At 59.4% G+C, this 16271-nt stretch overlaps 1 protein-coding gene across 8 annotated transcripts in view; it reads right to left on the reverse strand.

The window, feature by feature from the left end:
- CACNA2D2 (calcium voltage-gated channel auxiliary subunit alpha2delta 2) overlaps positions 1-16271 on the reverse strand; it is a 138667-nt gene that overhangs the window by 22374 nt on the left and 100022 nt on the right. For all 8 annotated transcript variants that reach the window (XM_032320555.1, XM_032320546.1, XM_032320607.1 and 5 more), the window contains exons 4-5: positions 9685-9744; positions 2332-2376 (exon numbers count right to left, since the gene is read on the reverse strand). In XM_032320555.1, coding sequence (XP_032176446.1) covers positions 2332-2376; positions 9685-9744 — 105 coding nt within the window. The remainder of the gene's footprint in view (positions 1-2331; positions 2377-9684; positions 9745-16271) is intronic.

A 16271-nucleotide genomic window follows, 5' to 3' on the forward strand; every position in this document is an offset into this window, starting at 1 on the left:
TGGACCACGCTCATGGCCCCTTACTGCCTCTCAGTCCCTGTGATCACTGGCAATACCAGGCTCAGCTCATTTCCACCCCCTTGTGGCTCTGCAGACCCCACTGCTCACGGGGTCCTGGGCACCCCTGCCGTGTTCCTGCTTCCTGCTGTATCTTGTCTGGGGAAAGGGTGATGGTGCCTCCCTGCCCAGCCAGATGTGCTCTCCCCACCCCAGGAGTGCTCCGGGTCCGTTCTCTGGCCTGGGGAATGAATTACTGCCTGGATGGGCTGCCGCAGACTGGCCTGGGTCGGAGCTGGCAGGGCTCAGAAGGGTCTGGAGGAAAGACCCTTCGCGTCTCTTCAAGGGCGGATTCTGTACAGCAAAAGCCAAGCCGTCTGCTGCCCTCCCCTCACTCCCTCGCCCCTCACCGTGTGCGCCACCCTCTGCCCACCTCGGCACACCCTAGGAGGGCCCTCAGAAGCTCCTGGATGCTGGGTGAAGCCAGGCCAGGCAGCTGCCGAGCCTGCCGCCTCTGAGGCGTGAGCAGCTCACGTTCCGCTTGCAGGAGGGGGAGGTGCGGGAGAAGAAAGCCCCCGAAATGTCAGCGGCAGATGAAGGGCGCTGGAAAATTTAATCTCCCAACTTTCCCAACTAATGTGACATTTGGATTCCGTTCTGATAAGCTATCAGCTGGCGAACTTTTTCCTTCCTTCTCTTTCCCCCACCCCCACCTTCTGGCTGGTAATTTAAAAGTAAATGGTCTAGAAAGATCTCTAACTGTACCTCTGGCAAAGATTAAAAAAACAAAACAACACAACAAGCAGGGGAGTCGGCAAATGTGTTCACATCGATATTTATAGAGGGCTGGGCTTTTGGCCTGACTTTAGCCCAGCCCCACCTAGGGTGCCTCTCCCTCCTGGAGCTGTCCCTACCCCCATGAGGGACTGGGAAGGGGTGGTGGTGCAGGGAATCAGTGATCTGGAGCCCAGGGGTGGGGGTCCTGGGCACAGGGAGTTCAGGGGATCCTGGGAGGGGACCAGGCACCAGAACGGCCAAGAAGCCCCTCAGCGCCACCCCCAAGCCCAGGGGTTTTATACGGTGGGCAACTGCAGGCTCCTGGTTTATATTTAATGCACTGATTGCTAAAATTACAGCCTGCTGCTGAGGGGGGTAAGGAATTAGATTCAGGGTCTAATTAAAGGTTCGTTCTTCATTTGAATTTCAGATTCCAGCTTTAATTTTAGCAACTTCTCTGGGAGCCACGGAGGCTCAGCCAAGGGGGAAGCACACCTGCTTTAGCCCCCCCGCCCCCCGCTCTGGCCCCCTGCCCGCCTGCTCTCCTGAAGGCTCACCCAGGCCCGCCTGGCACCACTGACCCTCTGCAGGGATCCCTGCCTGCCTACCCACCTCCAGGGGTCACTGTCTACCTCCCGCTCGCCCTAGGAAATGCCCCTGGCCAATAAGCCCAGGAGAGGAACCCTGGATTTGGGGGTCTCCTGCCCTGGCCAGAGCAGTGGGGCCCAAGAGAGTGAGCTGTTACGACACCTCCGTTTACAGAGAAGACAGGTTCAACAGCGTCTACCTCCAAGGCTGGCAGTTGTGCCTTGGCGTGTTCACCAAAAACTGTCTACTCTGTGTGCCCTGTCCTCTTTCGGACAATCTTGCCTCCTCTGTAGGTCCCCTGCTACCAAAATGGTCATATGGCTTTCATGGGAGGCCTTGGTGACGGGGAACCCAAGCACACATGAGCCAGTCAGGGGCACAGAGGCAGGGGGGCACTGTGGGTCCGGGCCGTCCAGCCAGCCCCAGCGCCGCCGCCGCCGCTGCCGAGGCCGTCCTTCGTCTGAAGAACAGGCACAGGGCTGGGCCCAAGACCGGTCCTTCGTCTGGAGAACAGGCAGAGGGCTGGGCTGCCTCTGCAGCTGGGGCAAGCCTGGCTGAACTATGGGGAGCCCTGATGGTGGGGCCAGCAGCGGGGAGTTCCGCAAGTGGAAGCCGCTGACCCCTCACCGCAGGGAAGGTACCTGCCCCATCTGAACCGCATCACAGCTGCATCCTGGCCCTGCCTGCCACCTCGGGAAGCCCTCCCCACTGCTCCCTCTTCCTGGCTCCCACAGCGCTCAGCCTCCTCCATGCTGGCACCTGGACTGACCCATGGGAGGAGATCCAAGGGTCTCACTACCTGCCTGGGGTCAGGTGTGGGGCCTGTGCCACTGCTACTTTGCAGGGTGACCTCAGAACTTGGGAGAGCCCCGAGATCTCACACTCATTTTACAACTGAGGCAACTAGCCCGGGGTGGGGGACGGGCTCTGGCAGCTCCCCACCCCCCGCAACAGAGGTAGGGGACTCACCAGCTCAGCGTCAGCCTTGGCATCATAGTACAGGATATCTTCCTCCTGGGGGGACAAAGAGGCCTTGACCCTCACAGCTCCGCACAAGGCTACCTGAGGGGTAGCCAGGGACCCTGGCCCGAGGACAGCACTGGTCCTCTCCTGGACGGCTGGCTGAATCGGACTGGGCATGCCGACCTCTGCCCCAGACATTCCCCGCTTCATGGGCCCTCATAGCCTCTGGGGAGATACGCAGCTCCCGGTTGCACAGGGTCTTCCCAAGACTCCCTGACTCCAGGACCAGGCGTCCTCTCTGCAACCCCGCTGAGAGGTGGGCTCAGAGGCAGCCTGTCTGCAGAGACTCTGGCTGAGGCAGCCCCGGGGGAGTGAGGAAGATGGGAAAATAGAGCCGAGTCTGGGCCAGAGTGAAATAATGACTCGACACCACATCTTCCAATTTCTTCTATTAAAAAGCCTGCTCATTACGGGCATGTACTTATTAATTATCTGTGATTTGTTGTGAAATGCAAGGGGGTTTACACAACAGGAGCGGGAGAAAACAAAGCCCGGCCCCCGCGCCTGCCTCCCTGGGCTCTGCGCGCCTGCCGGTGTGAGCCCGGCCGCCCCGGCCTCGTCAGCCTGTCCGCAGCCTGGTTTCTTGGCCATCTGCGCGCCATAATCACCGGCCACCCCGGGGACCCGTAACACAAATGGGCTAATTTCATGTTTAATGATCTTTAATCAGAACTGAGCATGGCTGACAGCAGCGGCCAGAAGGTGAATCTGGGGCCTTCAAGTGCCACTGGTTCCAGAGGGGCCACCCCACTCCTGACCCTATGGATTCCGGGCTCAGGACATAGGAGAGGGCCATTGTCCACGTCGCCCTCCTCCAGTGCTTTCCTGCGCTGTTTTGTGCCGCAGACACCTGGTGCGTGGCCCTGGCAGCCTGTTTCTTTGTGGTCTGAAAAATGGGGGTGTTGACCAAGTGTGCGCCCAGTGGTCTGGCTATAAAACAGCAAGTACAGAGCCCCCTCCCCACTCCATGCTGTATGACCTTGGGGCCGCACTGCTCCCCCTCAGCTCTGGCTCCTCGGGCTTCAGGGAGGGGCTTGGCCTTGGGGACTGCCCAGGTGCTGGGCCTGAGGCCATTGTTTGAGGTGCTCAGTATGGGGGCTTGTTGTGGGGACAGGGATGTCTTGTCTCCCACCAGCGGTCTGGGTGGGTAGAGGCCACTGGCTGGACCCGTAAACACAGTCCAAGCATTCTGGAACATTGGCCCCATGCCTGGCACTGTGCGTGGGCAAGACTACAGCCGCTGGGTGGATGGTAGACCGGAGGCAACCTGATGGCTTTGGTCACCAGAGGCATCTGCTGGCCTCCAGTGCTTCTCACATGCTCAGGGCTCTCCCAGGAGCCCTGCAACCTGCCTCAGACAGAGGAGGACACAGCAGCGGTAAGAAAGGCTTCGCACCCAGGCTCCAACCCGCCTTCCCATTGCATCTCTGACCTTTGCCACACCACCCACACAGCAGGAGGACTGGAACCCAGGTGGGCCTGGTGTGGGGGCTGGGGGCCCCGGGCCCAGGCTCCAGGGTGCTCGGCCTTCCCTTGCGCCCGGCTCCGACCGAAGCACATAATGAAAGCTGACATTACATCAAACACAATAAGGAGTTTCGGTTGATGAAGATCATTCCTGAACACACAAACCCATTAAACCGAGGGGAAAAAATATCAATTCAACACACTCGCTGGCAAAAAGAAAATGTGATTTGTTATCTAAAAGGGGGTTATAAACACGGCTCTGATGCTCTTTCCCTCCGTAATGAAAACAGGCGGGCGCGGTAGGAGGACTGCAGATTAGAACATGGGGCTGCACTCACCAACTTTTTAGGCAAACCTCCCGCAAGGACAGGAAAGGGCATGGGTGGGGGGTCAGTAACTCCGGGGCCCCCAGGAGACACATGCTCCTCTCACAGGCCAGGCTGGGGCCTGCCCCCTGCACAGCACCCCTCCAGCTGCCTGTGGCTCCCTGTCTTTTTGTCCTGCTGTTTCATGGTGTCAGCAAAGGATCAGATGCTGGTGGCATCAGTGACATAGGAGAAATGTGTCATACGGGAGGATTTCAGTCCCCTGCAGACAATGGATGAGGCTTAGGAATCTGGGTGCAGTCCTTGTCCCCCAGGAGGCAGGACTCCTCCCTCCCTCGCCTACCTTGAGAGGGCCTGGCCATGCCCCTTCCTTGGTACAGAGAAGGAGTAGTGTGGGATGGTGGCAGGCAAGGTCACATGTGTGAAAATACACTGTAAACACAGCTGTGGTCTCTACGCTTGACGCGGTGTGGAGCTGGAGGTGGGGCAGGATGGGGCCATCAGGGTTGGGATGGAGGGTCCCTGGAAAGGCCTCTGTGTCTGCTTTGGCCTGCGCAGTGCCCCGTGTCTGCCATTATTGTCCTGCCTCGGTAAGACCACAAGGGGGCGGTACCTAGCGGTTACACGCAGGGGCCTTGGCAAAGGGTCCCTGCCTCAAATCCTGACCTGAACGCGTGTGCTCTGGGATCCCAAACGGTGAGCGAAGACTGAGCCTAGAGCCTCCAAAGCTCTCAGTGGCCCTGGGACTACTCCTGGGGGTCACCTCCGTCTCATCAAGGAGGCAAGGGTGCCTGTTAAATCCTGTTGCCTTGGTGAGGCTTTGCTTTGGGGTCTGGATTTCCCACTTACAAGAGTGGGATGACGCTGCCTGCCTGCTCTGAGGGCACTAGGAAGGCAGGAAGCTGGTCTGTCCAGGTGTTCGGGCCGCCCTTACCCACGGTGGGGGGGGCCTTATGTTTGCAACTCCACAGCCCTGGGAAGGCCCCGAGGGTGGAGGAAACCCTCTGGCTGGGGAGAAATGGGCATCGTCACTCTCTGGGGTCCACAGCCAACACCCCCTTCTGCTACCTGGTGTTTTAGGGGCCATTTTGCTTAAACGTGGCAGGAGTGGGGGGGAATCACCCCTTCTGAACTCGGATTTCTCCCACTTGTGGATTTCTGTACCCAGATGGCACATGAAGGGTGGGGTAGGGGGCCCACATGGTCTTTGTATAGATGACACATCCAATCCCTTAGTGGGAGCGGAGCTCAGGAGAGAACACGAGAGGTGCTGGCAGGGGAGAAACAGGGCGAGGAGGTGAGTACGGGGATTAGCAGTTGGTGTCTAAGCCCGGTACTGGGGTGTTCAGTGAGGATGCTCGGCCCTCCTGCCCTGGCTCAGGGCCAGCTCAGCTCAGCCAAAAGGACTGTTTTCTGAGAGAGCCGTCTGTCGCCGGCTTGGCAGAGACGCAGGCAGCCGGCCTGATGGCTGGGGCAGACCTTGGGCTGGTGAGGCCACCTGTCCTGTCCAGCCGGCTCCTCTGGCCCGGTTCAGCCTTCATAGCCTTCTTTTTAGGTTCCCAGACAGAGCTACCTCTCTCATCAGACACCGCCCTGCCCCCAGGTAGGGCTGCGTCTCCTCCTTCAGACTCCCCAGGATAGGACTGTTTCCTCCATTAGACTCTCAGGGGAGTACTTTGTCCCCTGCAGGCCCTGGTGTTGGCCCTGAGGCCCTGGGGCCAATGGCCTCTTGTGCTTCCTCCACCCATGCCCTGGCCCAGCTCCTCCCTGGGATGGTGTAGACTGCAGATAACCCCGGCACAGCACGGTGCTGGAGCCAGGGCCAGGGTCCAGCTGGCCGGCCGTCCTCACCCACCCTGAGTGTGATGGGTGCCAGAGCTCCTGCTTGTCTGCCTGCGGGGTCATGGGAGGGGCTGCCTCTAGCAAGGGCCATGGTCTCCCTGGTGTGCAAGGGCTGTGGTTCCCTGCCTCTGCCACAGCCAGGGTGTGGGGTCATGGCCTGAGACTAAGAGGGGAACAGGGGGCCCTCACGTTCAGACCTCTCTTTCTCTCTCTTGTGCCGGCTCTGACCCTGTGGACCCCAGGGTCCCCCGACTCTCTGGGCTGGTGTTGATGGGGTGTGTGTGTGCGCGGATGTCCACTTCTCAGAGGTCTGCATGTAGACCTACTGTGTGCTGTTGACACAAGGAGGGCCATAACCTACTGATCACAGAGTGGTTTCCATGTGCCAAGCATCTCCTCTGTGCCCAGAACTGCCGGTCGCCGTTCTCCCCATCTTGGATGTAAGAAGACTGAGGCCCAGGTGCTCTGGGCCAACCTGTCCACAGGGCACTGGGCTGGGCACATGGACAGGTGGTGGGTAACCCTGAATCAGGTCCAACTGCTTCTGCCTAGAGGAGTCTTGAGTGGGGCAGACAGATGAGTCCGCTGGGATAGTGGCCTGGGGCAGCCTGCACTGGGAATGGTCAGGGTTGGGGGCTCCAGAGATGGATCCTGGGGCCCGTGGGAGCCAATCTCAGGCTTCCCAGGGAGTTAACTGGGCAGGAAGAGGCATTGCCCTTCTGAAGGAGGAGGGGAGGGCATTCCTGGGAGAAGGCCCGGCTTGTGGAAAGGGCCCGATTTGACAACTGGCACTGAGGCTCTCCTGAGCGCCACACGAAGGAACATGCTGCTTATCTGTACCTCCCTAAGGTCATTGGGAAGGACACAGTCTCAAGGTGGTGGTGTGCCTGCAACGGACAAAGACGCCATTCCTTTCTCAGCCTCGAGTCCCCGTATCCCCCTGGCACGGACAGTCCCCACCTGCGGCCGCCGCCAGCTATCCCAGGCAGCACGGGCGGGGCTGGCTGGCGTGATGGCGAATGCGTTCGCGTTAATGCTCTGCAGCCTGGCAGCTGGGGTGACTGCAGGGTTTCTGGTGAAGAGCAGGGCCCTGACCCTGCAGCTGGGAAGGAGGGGGTGATCCCCACTTCACCCTGCCCGAGATACAGACAGACACGCAGCCGGATGGACTGAGGGGGAGGCAGTGGCCAGCACCTGCTGGCTGGGTGATTGCTTCCACAGCCTGAGGCATCCCAGATTTAGCCGAGGGGAGGCGGACAGCCAGAGCCCACTCCTGCCTCCTCTTAGGACGGAGCACCCAGGATTGGGCCTGTACCTACACTGTCGCCAACTTGTCCTCTCTGTGGCCTGACATGTGGAGCAACCTTTCCACACACCAGGCTGGGCCAGCAAGCAGCATCCGACACCAGAGTCCTTTGCCAGGTGGGGAAACTGGAGCCCAGCGAGGGACAAACCCTTGCTGGGCCCCACAAGGACAGGGTGTGTAGGGAGCACGTTGTCTCAAGCAGCACCGGTCTTGGCACCCCTGGATGCCCCTGAGACCTTGCCCCCCCCCCCTTCTGGCAGGCCCCGTGGTGCCCACTCTGGCCTGGGGTAAGCTGTTCCTGCCTCAGGGAGTAGCTAAAAATCAAGGGTCAGGAGTCTGGCTGGATGATCCTTGTAAATTTTGGGTTTTCTGCAGAGTCAGGAAAAGAAAATAGGTTTGGGGCTAAGGCAGCCTCTTTGTCTTGTTTGGGGCCCGGGCTGGGAAGGAGAGAAAACCAGGGCGAGGGCGGGTCTTTTCATTCTCTTATTCCCTGTTCCTTCTCTCACTGCCCTGTGTCTGCTCTGCACACAGTCCTGGGTAGGGAGGGAGGACGCAGATATGTCAGGAACAAAGGAAGGGCCAGAGCAGGAGAGGGGTTGGGGGTGGGGTCCTGGATGGCCAGAAGGTGGAGGGGCTGATGGACTGGGACAAGGGAGTGGCCTCACTGGGAAGGGACAGACAGGCCAGGTGGCAAGGAGGAACAGAAGGCAACCGGGCAGAGATCAGGAATAGGCTAGAGTGAGGTGTTCAGCATGGCCGGGGCACAGGGGAGGCGGGTGAGGAATGAGGTTGCCAAGGGGGCCGGAACAGCCAGATCAGGGCTGGGCCTTGAAAAGGACTTGCCTGGGCAGGGGCTGTTTATTGGTGGGAACATGGTCTGAGTGGTGGGTGCTGCCACCATGCTCTTTCTGATCCCCGGGGGCCGAGGAGGCATGGGGACCCAGCGAAGGGTGGTGGTGGTGGAAAGGGAGGGAGAGGGCAGGGCCAGTCTTGAGCTCCTGGGAGGCAGGGTCTGTCCAAGGAGTCGTCCACTCACTCATGTGCTCACTGGAACCAACCATCCCACCTGAGCTCCCGAAGGGTAGCACCCAGCACCCACCAGGCAGCATAGGAAGGATGCCATGTTGTGGGCAAGGCAAGGCAGGACTCGGGGTGGCCCGGGGGGATGGAGGCCAGGGAGGAGGACCAGACGGGTTCAGGGCGCCTGGATCATGGGCATGAGTTTTCTGGGACCTGACAACCCGGCTGTGAATCTAGGCCACCAACAGGTACCGCAGGTAAGTACTGCAGGTAAGTCTGACCACCCTGTGCCTCAGCGTTCTCATCAGTGGAAGGGGGGGTAATTATCCACTCACGCACCAGATGTGCAAGTCCCAGAGCAGGAGTGGCAAGGGCCGAGCCCACCTTATCAAGCCCTGGGTCCCCGCAGGCAGCCCCCTTGGTGCCTCTCCCTGTGGTTCGCACAGAGACCCCCAAAAGGTGTGGCTCAGAGTCCGGAGCAACTGTGCAGGACACACGAGCCTGGCTAACTGGCCTGGTCCCTGAGGGTTCCACCATCCCTGGCATTGGGGGTTCCCCAAGTCTGGGAGGAAGCCTGCCTTAGTCTACCTTCTGGCTTCCTGGGGGCCCACTGAGATGCTGGCCTGACGCAAAGGGTACAGGTGTGTCCAGCCCCAGCCCAAATCAAGCACATTTGCCTGCATTTGTGAGGGCGAGCTGGGTTTGAGACTGGCAGTCAGTGAGGGTTCCCCGCCTTCCTGCACATTCTGGGTCCTTCCACCCTCAAGAAGAGACCTACTACCAGCTTCTCACCCCTCACTCCCTTGGCACCTGGGCTCCTCTGATGGACGGAGAGGCTCCTGCGACTGTGACAAGCCCGGTCCCTGATCGTAGTCAGGTGGCCTCCTGGAATACAGATTGCTGCTCAGGAAATCCCAGGAGGGGGGCAGAGTCCCCTTCTGGCAGTGACGCTTCTGGGTCAGTGTATTACATCTGGAACGTCCTGGAGTCAAGGGACTTCTTTGCCCCAGGGTCTCTCCAGAGTCTGTGCCCATCCTTAACCTCCCAGGTGAAAACAACTTTGGGGAGCATCACTTTAGAGTAGTCTGTCTGCCCCCTGGGGGCCCCCACAGCTCCTCTAGGGTGTAGTGAGAGGTTCCTCTCTGCACTCTGTGTCCCAGCACCAAGGGGGGCCTCAAATGTTTGCTGGAGGCTAGACTGTGGTCCCAGGCTCCCCTCCACAGAGCCCTCAAGTGCTCCTCTGGTGAGTCTGGGCAGCGCCCCCTCCCCGGAATCCACATCTACCCTTGCTGGCTGTGGGCAGGTCACAGGGGCTAGGGAAGGCACGGCAGTTCTTACCTTGATGTTGTCCTGCCAGCGATGGGCTTTCTGGAAGTTCTCAGCAGCGTCGGCCAGTCTCTGAGGAACAGAGCACAGTGGGATCAGAGGCTGAGGAAGGCCCACGCCCAGCCCCAGCCCGCTCCATCCATAGTACTTCCTGGGGCCAGGCTGGCTCAGGGACTCTCTTGCCCCAGGCTGCCAGACCCTCAGAGATTCCTTGGCCCCAGACCTTTCCTAGCTTGCTGTGCGGGCCCTCCCCCGGCAGCTGGGTTCACATAGGGCAGGTGAAGCCTGCATGAAGTGACCTGAGTGCCATCTCCATGGGACTCCCTGTACTTCAGGCCAGCCATATCTCCTGCCCACAGGATCGCAGGGGGACGCCCAAGATGCAGTAGGACCCAGGCCCTAGAGTTAAGCCCCGTTGCCACTCTGTCACGCTAGTGCCAAGGTCAAGGGTGAACTGCCACCAGGGACAGCCATGCCTTGCTGATGCGTCTTTGCCCAACTGCTCAGGCCCTGAGCACGTCTCACACACCCAGGCCTGCTACCACTGTCCCTGCTCCAGTTTCCTGAGCCCCTTCCCAGCATGGCTCTCCAAGCCTCTGTCCACACAAGCCTGGCCATCCCTTGGGGCTGGTTCCTGCACTCTCCTCCATCACGGCCCCTCTGCGTGTGAGCAGTCCTTCTATTCCACACCCTGTTCCCCCCCTGCCCTCTCACAGTCTAGATGAGGAGATAGACACAGATACAACACTAGGTAGAACCACCAGATCAGGAGGAGCTGAAATGCTTCAAGGAAGCTTAGTGCTATGGGAACTTGGGGTGTCAGGGAAGGCTTCCTGGAGGAGGCGTTGGTATTCTGCCACCCTCAGGGCCTGAACCCCGGCTGCCCAGAGATTCTTATTTTGTGCCTCCGTGGATCCTGTCCCTCCAGGAACTCTTGAGACTCCTGAAGATGGACCTCTGGGGCCTCCCACAGAGCAAAGCGCAATTAAGTCTTGTTAATCATATTGACAACCATCACCACGAACAGGTCACTTGCTGCATGCCAGCCCACCACCAGCCCGGTGACATGTCACGTATAGCTGTCTCCATTTAGGCCCGACAGACATGTCTTCCTCAGATGAGGAGACCCAGGCATGGAGGCAGTAAGTAGCCTTGCCAAGGTCATAGCATGGGTCAGGCTGGGGCCTTGAATCCAGCCTTCACAATCACATTTGTCTTACCCAGTCCATGACCAAGGTCTGAAGGCGCATTCCATGGGCCCACCATGCCTGGTGAGGGACAGGGAACACTTGTGGGGGAGGGGCTCTGGCCTTCCACCCCTGCCCCCCTCCATCCCATGGTGGAGCAGTGGGTCCCGCCTGTCGGCCTCCCGCCCTCACTCAGAAGGCCCTGGTCTCTTGGTATTTAGGACACATGGTCCCATTCATTAGTCCAGGCATGGTATGGCACGTGGACCCCAGAAGAGAGGTTCTAACAAAGCCTGGCAGCTGCCCATGAGGGGGAGATGGGGGCCGGGACGTGGGAGATTGGTTTTCCTCCCTCCCAGCATGGAACAGGGTCGTGGTGGGGTATGGCCTACGTTCTCCGGGGTGGGTTGTCACCTCTGGCAGTTAGCAGGGCTGACCAGGGCCAACCTCACTCCTGCTGGGCCTAGCTCCCCCTCTTCCTCAGGCCAAGAACAATGAATGCTGGGAAAGCTATGAGGCTGGGGATCTTGGGGACAGGGTAGGAAATTTTCTCTTGTCAAACCCCCTCACTTCATGATGCTGGGTCCCTCCTGGCCTCCAATTCCCTCTCCTGCTACTCCACCTGTCTTCTCCGTAGGTTCCAGCCCCTGCCCACCTGTTATGCAGTGCCCGAGTGGGGTGGCTCACCCCACCCCACTTACCCAGCTTCGGGGACCAGGCACCTCTACACCCGGACACCTCTCATATCTTAGGGGTCCTGGACACCTTTTGGGGGTGACCCTCAGGCCCACTGGAGTGCATTCCGTCCCCTCCTAGAATGAGCCCATCCACACCGGAACCGCTGTCACCTACGTCTTACCCGTGTTGTCACTCAAATCACCTACTGTTCGTCCCTCAGGCTCCTGTGTCCTTTTTTTTTTTTTAAAGATTTTATTTATTTATTGGACAGACAGAGATCACAAGTAGGCAGAGAGGCAGGCAGAGAGAGAGGAGGAAGCAGGTTCCCCCTGAGCAGAGAGCCTGATGCGGGGTTCGATCCCAGGACCCCGAGATCATAACCTGAGCCAAAGGCAGAGGCTTAACCCACTGAGCCACCCAGGAGCCCCTCCTGTGTCTTTTCTTGCCCTTTGTCATCTCTTCTCCAAATGCGGATCTGATCTTGTGGCCAGCCCCTGCCCCTAAGCCCTTCAGCAGCTCCCTATGGCTCTGCATATAGAAGGCAAAGCTTTCTTGAGGTCCCAAGGGGTTCGCTTGCACTGCATCCTGGGGTCTCTTCTCAGCCTAAACTATAAACACCCCCCGTGGATGGGTGAGGCTCCTGCTTCACAAGGCTGCAGAGTTCTTTCGCAGAGGGCATTGCTGTGGGACACGCACACATGACATGTGTTATTACTGCTAACCGAGCATCTGCTGCGCCCGCTCTGCACCTGGGCTGGACGGGAGCGCGTGAAGCCAAGAAACAGCCCCCGGGGCCGCACCTCGAGAGCTCAGCCTTGGGCAATTTCCTCCTCAGTGGCCTCCTCCTTTCCCGGAGACCCCAGACTTTTTCTCGGAGTGGGCCTCAAGCTCCACTGAGGCCACTGCCCCTCATGGGGGATGAGGTGAGGGCTGGGTATGGGAATACCCAGGTCAGGCCTCTTGGGTCAGGAAAGTGCCAGGGCTGAGGGGGCTGCAAACACCAAACGGATGTCCGCTGAAGTGTCCAACTGGACCGCAGCCTCGGGGAGCTGTTCTCTCCTGTACCCACCTCCCTATGGACCCAGGGTGCCACCAGCACCTTCCACCTCTCAGGGCTCTGCTCCGTCTGAGGGATGCATGGGCCCAGGACTGGGGCTCCCTAGCTGAGCAGCCATGGTGAGGGAGACACGGGGGGCGGGTAGGGTAGCCTCCTCGAAGTCCCCCGGGCTCGAAGGCCTGGGTCAGCCCGCTGACTCGTGAATAACGGAGCAGCAATAGCCACAGCGAAAGGATTACGTTTAATCCTCAGTAACGATCAAGCCATTATTATTTGTTCGGTGTTACAGATCAATCAGCCCATCCCCGGGCGCTGGACGTGTGGAAACTGCTAAACACACAGGCCTGGGGGTTCAGGAGGAAGGGTGGAGGCAGCGGAACGGGGCTGCAGCGGGCAAGCGGCGGCTGCCAGAAGGCCCATTGGGTCTGAGGGGCTCAGGGGAGAGGACTACGCCGACCCACAGGCATGCCTGAGGGGCCCCAAGTGGCAGGCAGCCCTGGCCTGGGTTCCAAAGCTGGCTTTCTTGAGTACGTGGCTTCCCCTGCTGGTCCTCAGTGTCTTGTCTGTAAATTGGAGATAGGAACTGCACCCATTCAGACGGTGGGTAGGTTCTTGGCAGCTCCCTTGTTCCAACCCCCAGAAGTTGCCCAGAGGGGCCAGTCTCCTAGGGGTGTCTCTTGCTGGCTCCAAGCATGCAAGTCTCTTGCTCCATGTCTCTGCCTGGATGTGCTCCCTAGCCCCCCAGTCAGCCCTATCAGACTCTCACCTCCCCTGGATTCCTCCTATTGCCCTTGCCCGGTCCCTGGGCTCCCCTCCTGTCGGGCACTCAGAGCCTCGGGCTCCCATCTCTACAGAGCCCACAGCCCGGCTCAAGTCTGTATGAGAGATATGCTTGTGGCCCAGCCCCACCCTGCTCTAAGGTTCATCCTCCTAGAGCATGAACCTCCTGCTTCTCCTGGGTCCTTATTATGGCCTCCAGGCAGGCAGGATGGGGAAGGAAACTGACGCCCAGAGGGGAAGACAGAGCCTACAAGACTCCCAGCCGGTCAGGGGCAGGGGTGGGCGCACAGCTTGGTCCCATGTCCAGGATACTGCCTTTCTGGGATGGTGGGGGAGATGTGGTCCGTTCTCACCCCTCAGCCACCAGCAGCCTCTGGCTCTCCTGCTACCAGGCCCTAGCACATTCTGCTTCTGCCCTGTGTCCCCTCACCCAGACTCCTCAGCGGGTTTGCTCCCTCACCCTTGAGGTATTAGCTGAGGCCCCATCCTCTTCCGAACCACTCCCTGACCCCTGCCAAGCCCGCATCTGTCCCCGTCACATCTCACTGCTTTCTTCCTTGAGCTCTGAGCTTGGTGAGGGCTCTTTCCAATAAGCTGGCCCCTTGCACACAGTAGGTGCACAAGGAACATCCACTAATTTAAAGTCAGAATATCTCTGAACCTGGGTGGAGACCTGGCAGGAGTCTGGCTCTGCCAGCCAGCTGTGGGACCCTGGGTGGGTGGCTTCCCCTCTCTCAGCCACTTCTCATCACATCGTGGAGGGTTAGGGTGGGCTGGGAGGGAGACACTGCCGCAGAGTTGCTGATGGTGGCTGGCCTGGCCCGAGACTTCCCCATCGCGGCCAAGGCATTGGAGGGAACCACGGTGAGACTGCTGAGCAGGGCTGCTCACGGCCAAGTCCATCACAATAACAGCGGGCATTTCAGAGGCAATTATCAGAGAGTTTCACTTAACAGTCAATTTCCCTCGGCTCCGGAAACCGTTCTTACAGGAAAAGGCAAGAAAGAGGAGGACTCGGGGAGTGCTGGGCTGGGGACGAAGCTCCCCTGCTGAGTAGCCCCTTGGCAGACACCTTCACATTTCACTAAGTGAAACATCTTTCCATTGCTATGGAGGTGGTGAGCTCAGATGAGGGGCCTGGAGACATGGAGGCTGCCCCTCGGAGGCCAACAGCTGGAGGGTCCAGCCCCCGCTGCCCTCTGGGAGGGGTGGAGCTTGGGGGTGAGGGGGCTGGAGCTCTCAGGCTCCTCCCTCCTCTTTGGGGGCCCATTGCTCCCCCAGTGCTGGGTGCCTCGCTTCTCCTGAGCCTCCTCCTCTCACCCCAGGGCTGGTCGAGCCCGAACGGGTCTGGGGAGCGACTGCCTATCAAATAGGATTTGTTTCATGCAGCCCAGAGGGAAAGATTGTATGAGGTGTTTGAGCTTAATTAGTCATAGTTACTCCCTCTTCCAAGAGGATACTAGAGGCTTAGGAGGAAAGTCTCTGAACTTACGGGGAGCAGGCTATTGAGATCTGGGCCACTGAGGGCTGAGCCCGGCAGAAGCCAGGATGGGGGGCCCAGGGTGGAGTCTGGGGGCTGCAACGTCCTAGCACCAAGCAGATGCCCTGAAGACACTGCCCAAGATTTCAAGGAAGGGGATGGGGACAGAGGACACCAGACCCCGTCCCTGGCACCTCCCCTGGGCCAGGGCTTCACGGACAGGTGTAGGTCATCCAGTAACAGGTGGAAGTCTGGGCCTCTTCTTCACCCTCCCCCTTCTATCCCCCTCAAGCCACCAGAGGTGGAGTCGTCAGTTTCCCTGCCTTTTACAGGAGAGCAGACCGAGGCTCAGAGCATAGGTGTCACGAGCCCAGGCCCCTGGTAGGGAAGTGGTAGAGAGGGGCATTGACCCCGATCTGTCGGCAGTGTTGGACAGTGAGCATCTCAGGGAAGGACGGGTCTGGCCACACAGGTCTGCTGCTTGGGCTCAGATGCCCCCCACCTGCCCCTGAGAAGCCGCTCCTTTGTCCTTTCCTCAGGAGAGTGGATCAGCCTTCCAGACGCTGCTCTGAGCCGACCCCCTATGGGCCCAGACCTCAGGAGGGGCTGAGGACCACGGTGTCCAGCAGCCCCTGACAACCCAGCCTTGCCACCGCCGCCATCCTGCTTCCCTCCCTGCCTGCGGGCCCCGTATTAGCTCTGTATTGTGCACTGATAGATACTAAATACAGATTTCCAATTTCCAGAGCTGTTATGGTCTAATGAGTAAATAATATACATATTTAAAACTGTCTAAAAACATATCTGCATAATTAAAATATCTGCATAATAATGAAGCAAGATGCAGCTTAGCAAGGAAGCGGCTCGAGCTCCAGGGCTGACGACAGGGGTAGGTGCGCAGGTGGGGTGGAGGGTCACGGCCCTGTGGGTCTCTTCCTTCCTGCTACCTTGGCTTGAGTGAGCATTTGTCTGTCTGTCCACCACCTGCTCCAAGCGGTTACTTCCACAGTCAGAAACCAGGAGAATCCCAACTTGGCCACGTCCTTGCACAACCTGAGACCTGGGGGAGGTGCACGTGTGGACGGTTGGTGCCCGCTGCCTGAGTGACGGCAGCCTTCAGGACTCTGACTGCCACCATCTGTGACACCTTCCAAAGGCAGGTCATGTCCTGAGCCCCCAGTTTGCTGGGTTCTGAGGGGCAGAGAGAAGCACACCGGATGGGCAGAGTGGGCTGCCCAGGACCCATGTCGAAGGAGATGCCTGTGGCTTTGCCTTCCTGTCGAATGCGCCACAGACACCCATGCGCTGGGGTGGGACCACACTTGGCCTTGCCCCCCCACCCTCTCCATCCTGCTGCATCTGTCCACACTGGACACACTTGGCTCCCGTCCATGACACCTCCGATCCACCCTTTCTG

Source organism: Mustela erminea, chromosome 1, assembly GCF_009829155.1.
Source record: "Mustela erminea isolate mMusErm1 chromosome 1, mMusErm1.Pri, whole genome shotgun sequence".
In the NCBI taxonomy this organism is placed as follows: Eukaryota; Metazoa; Chordata; class Mammalia; order Carnivora; family Mustelidae; genus Mustela; species Mustela erminea.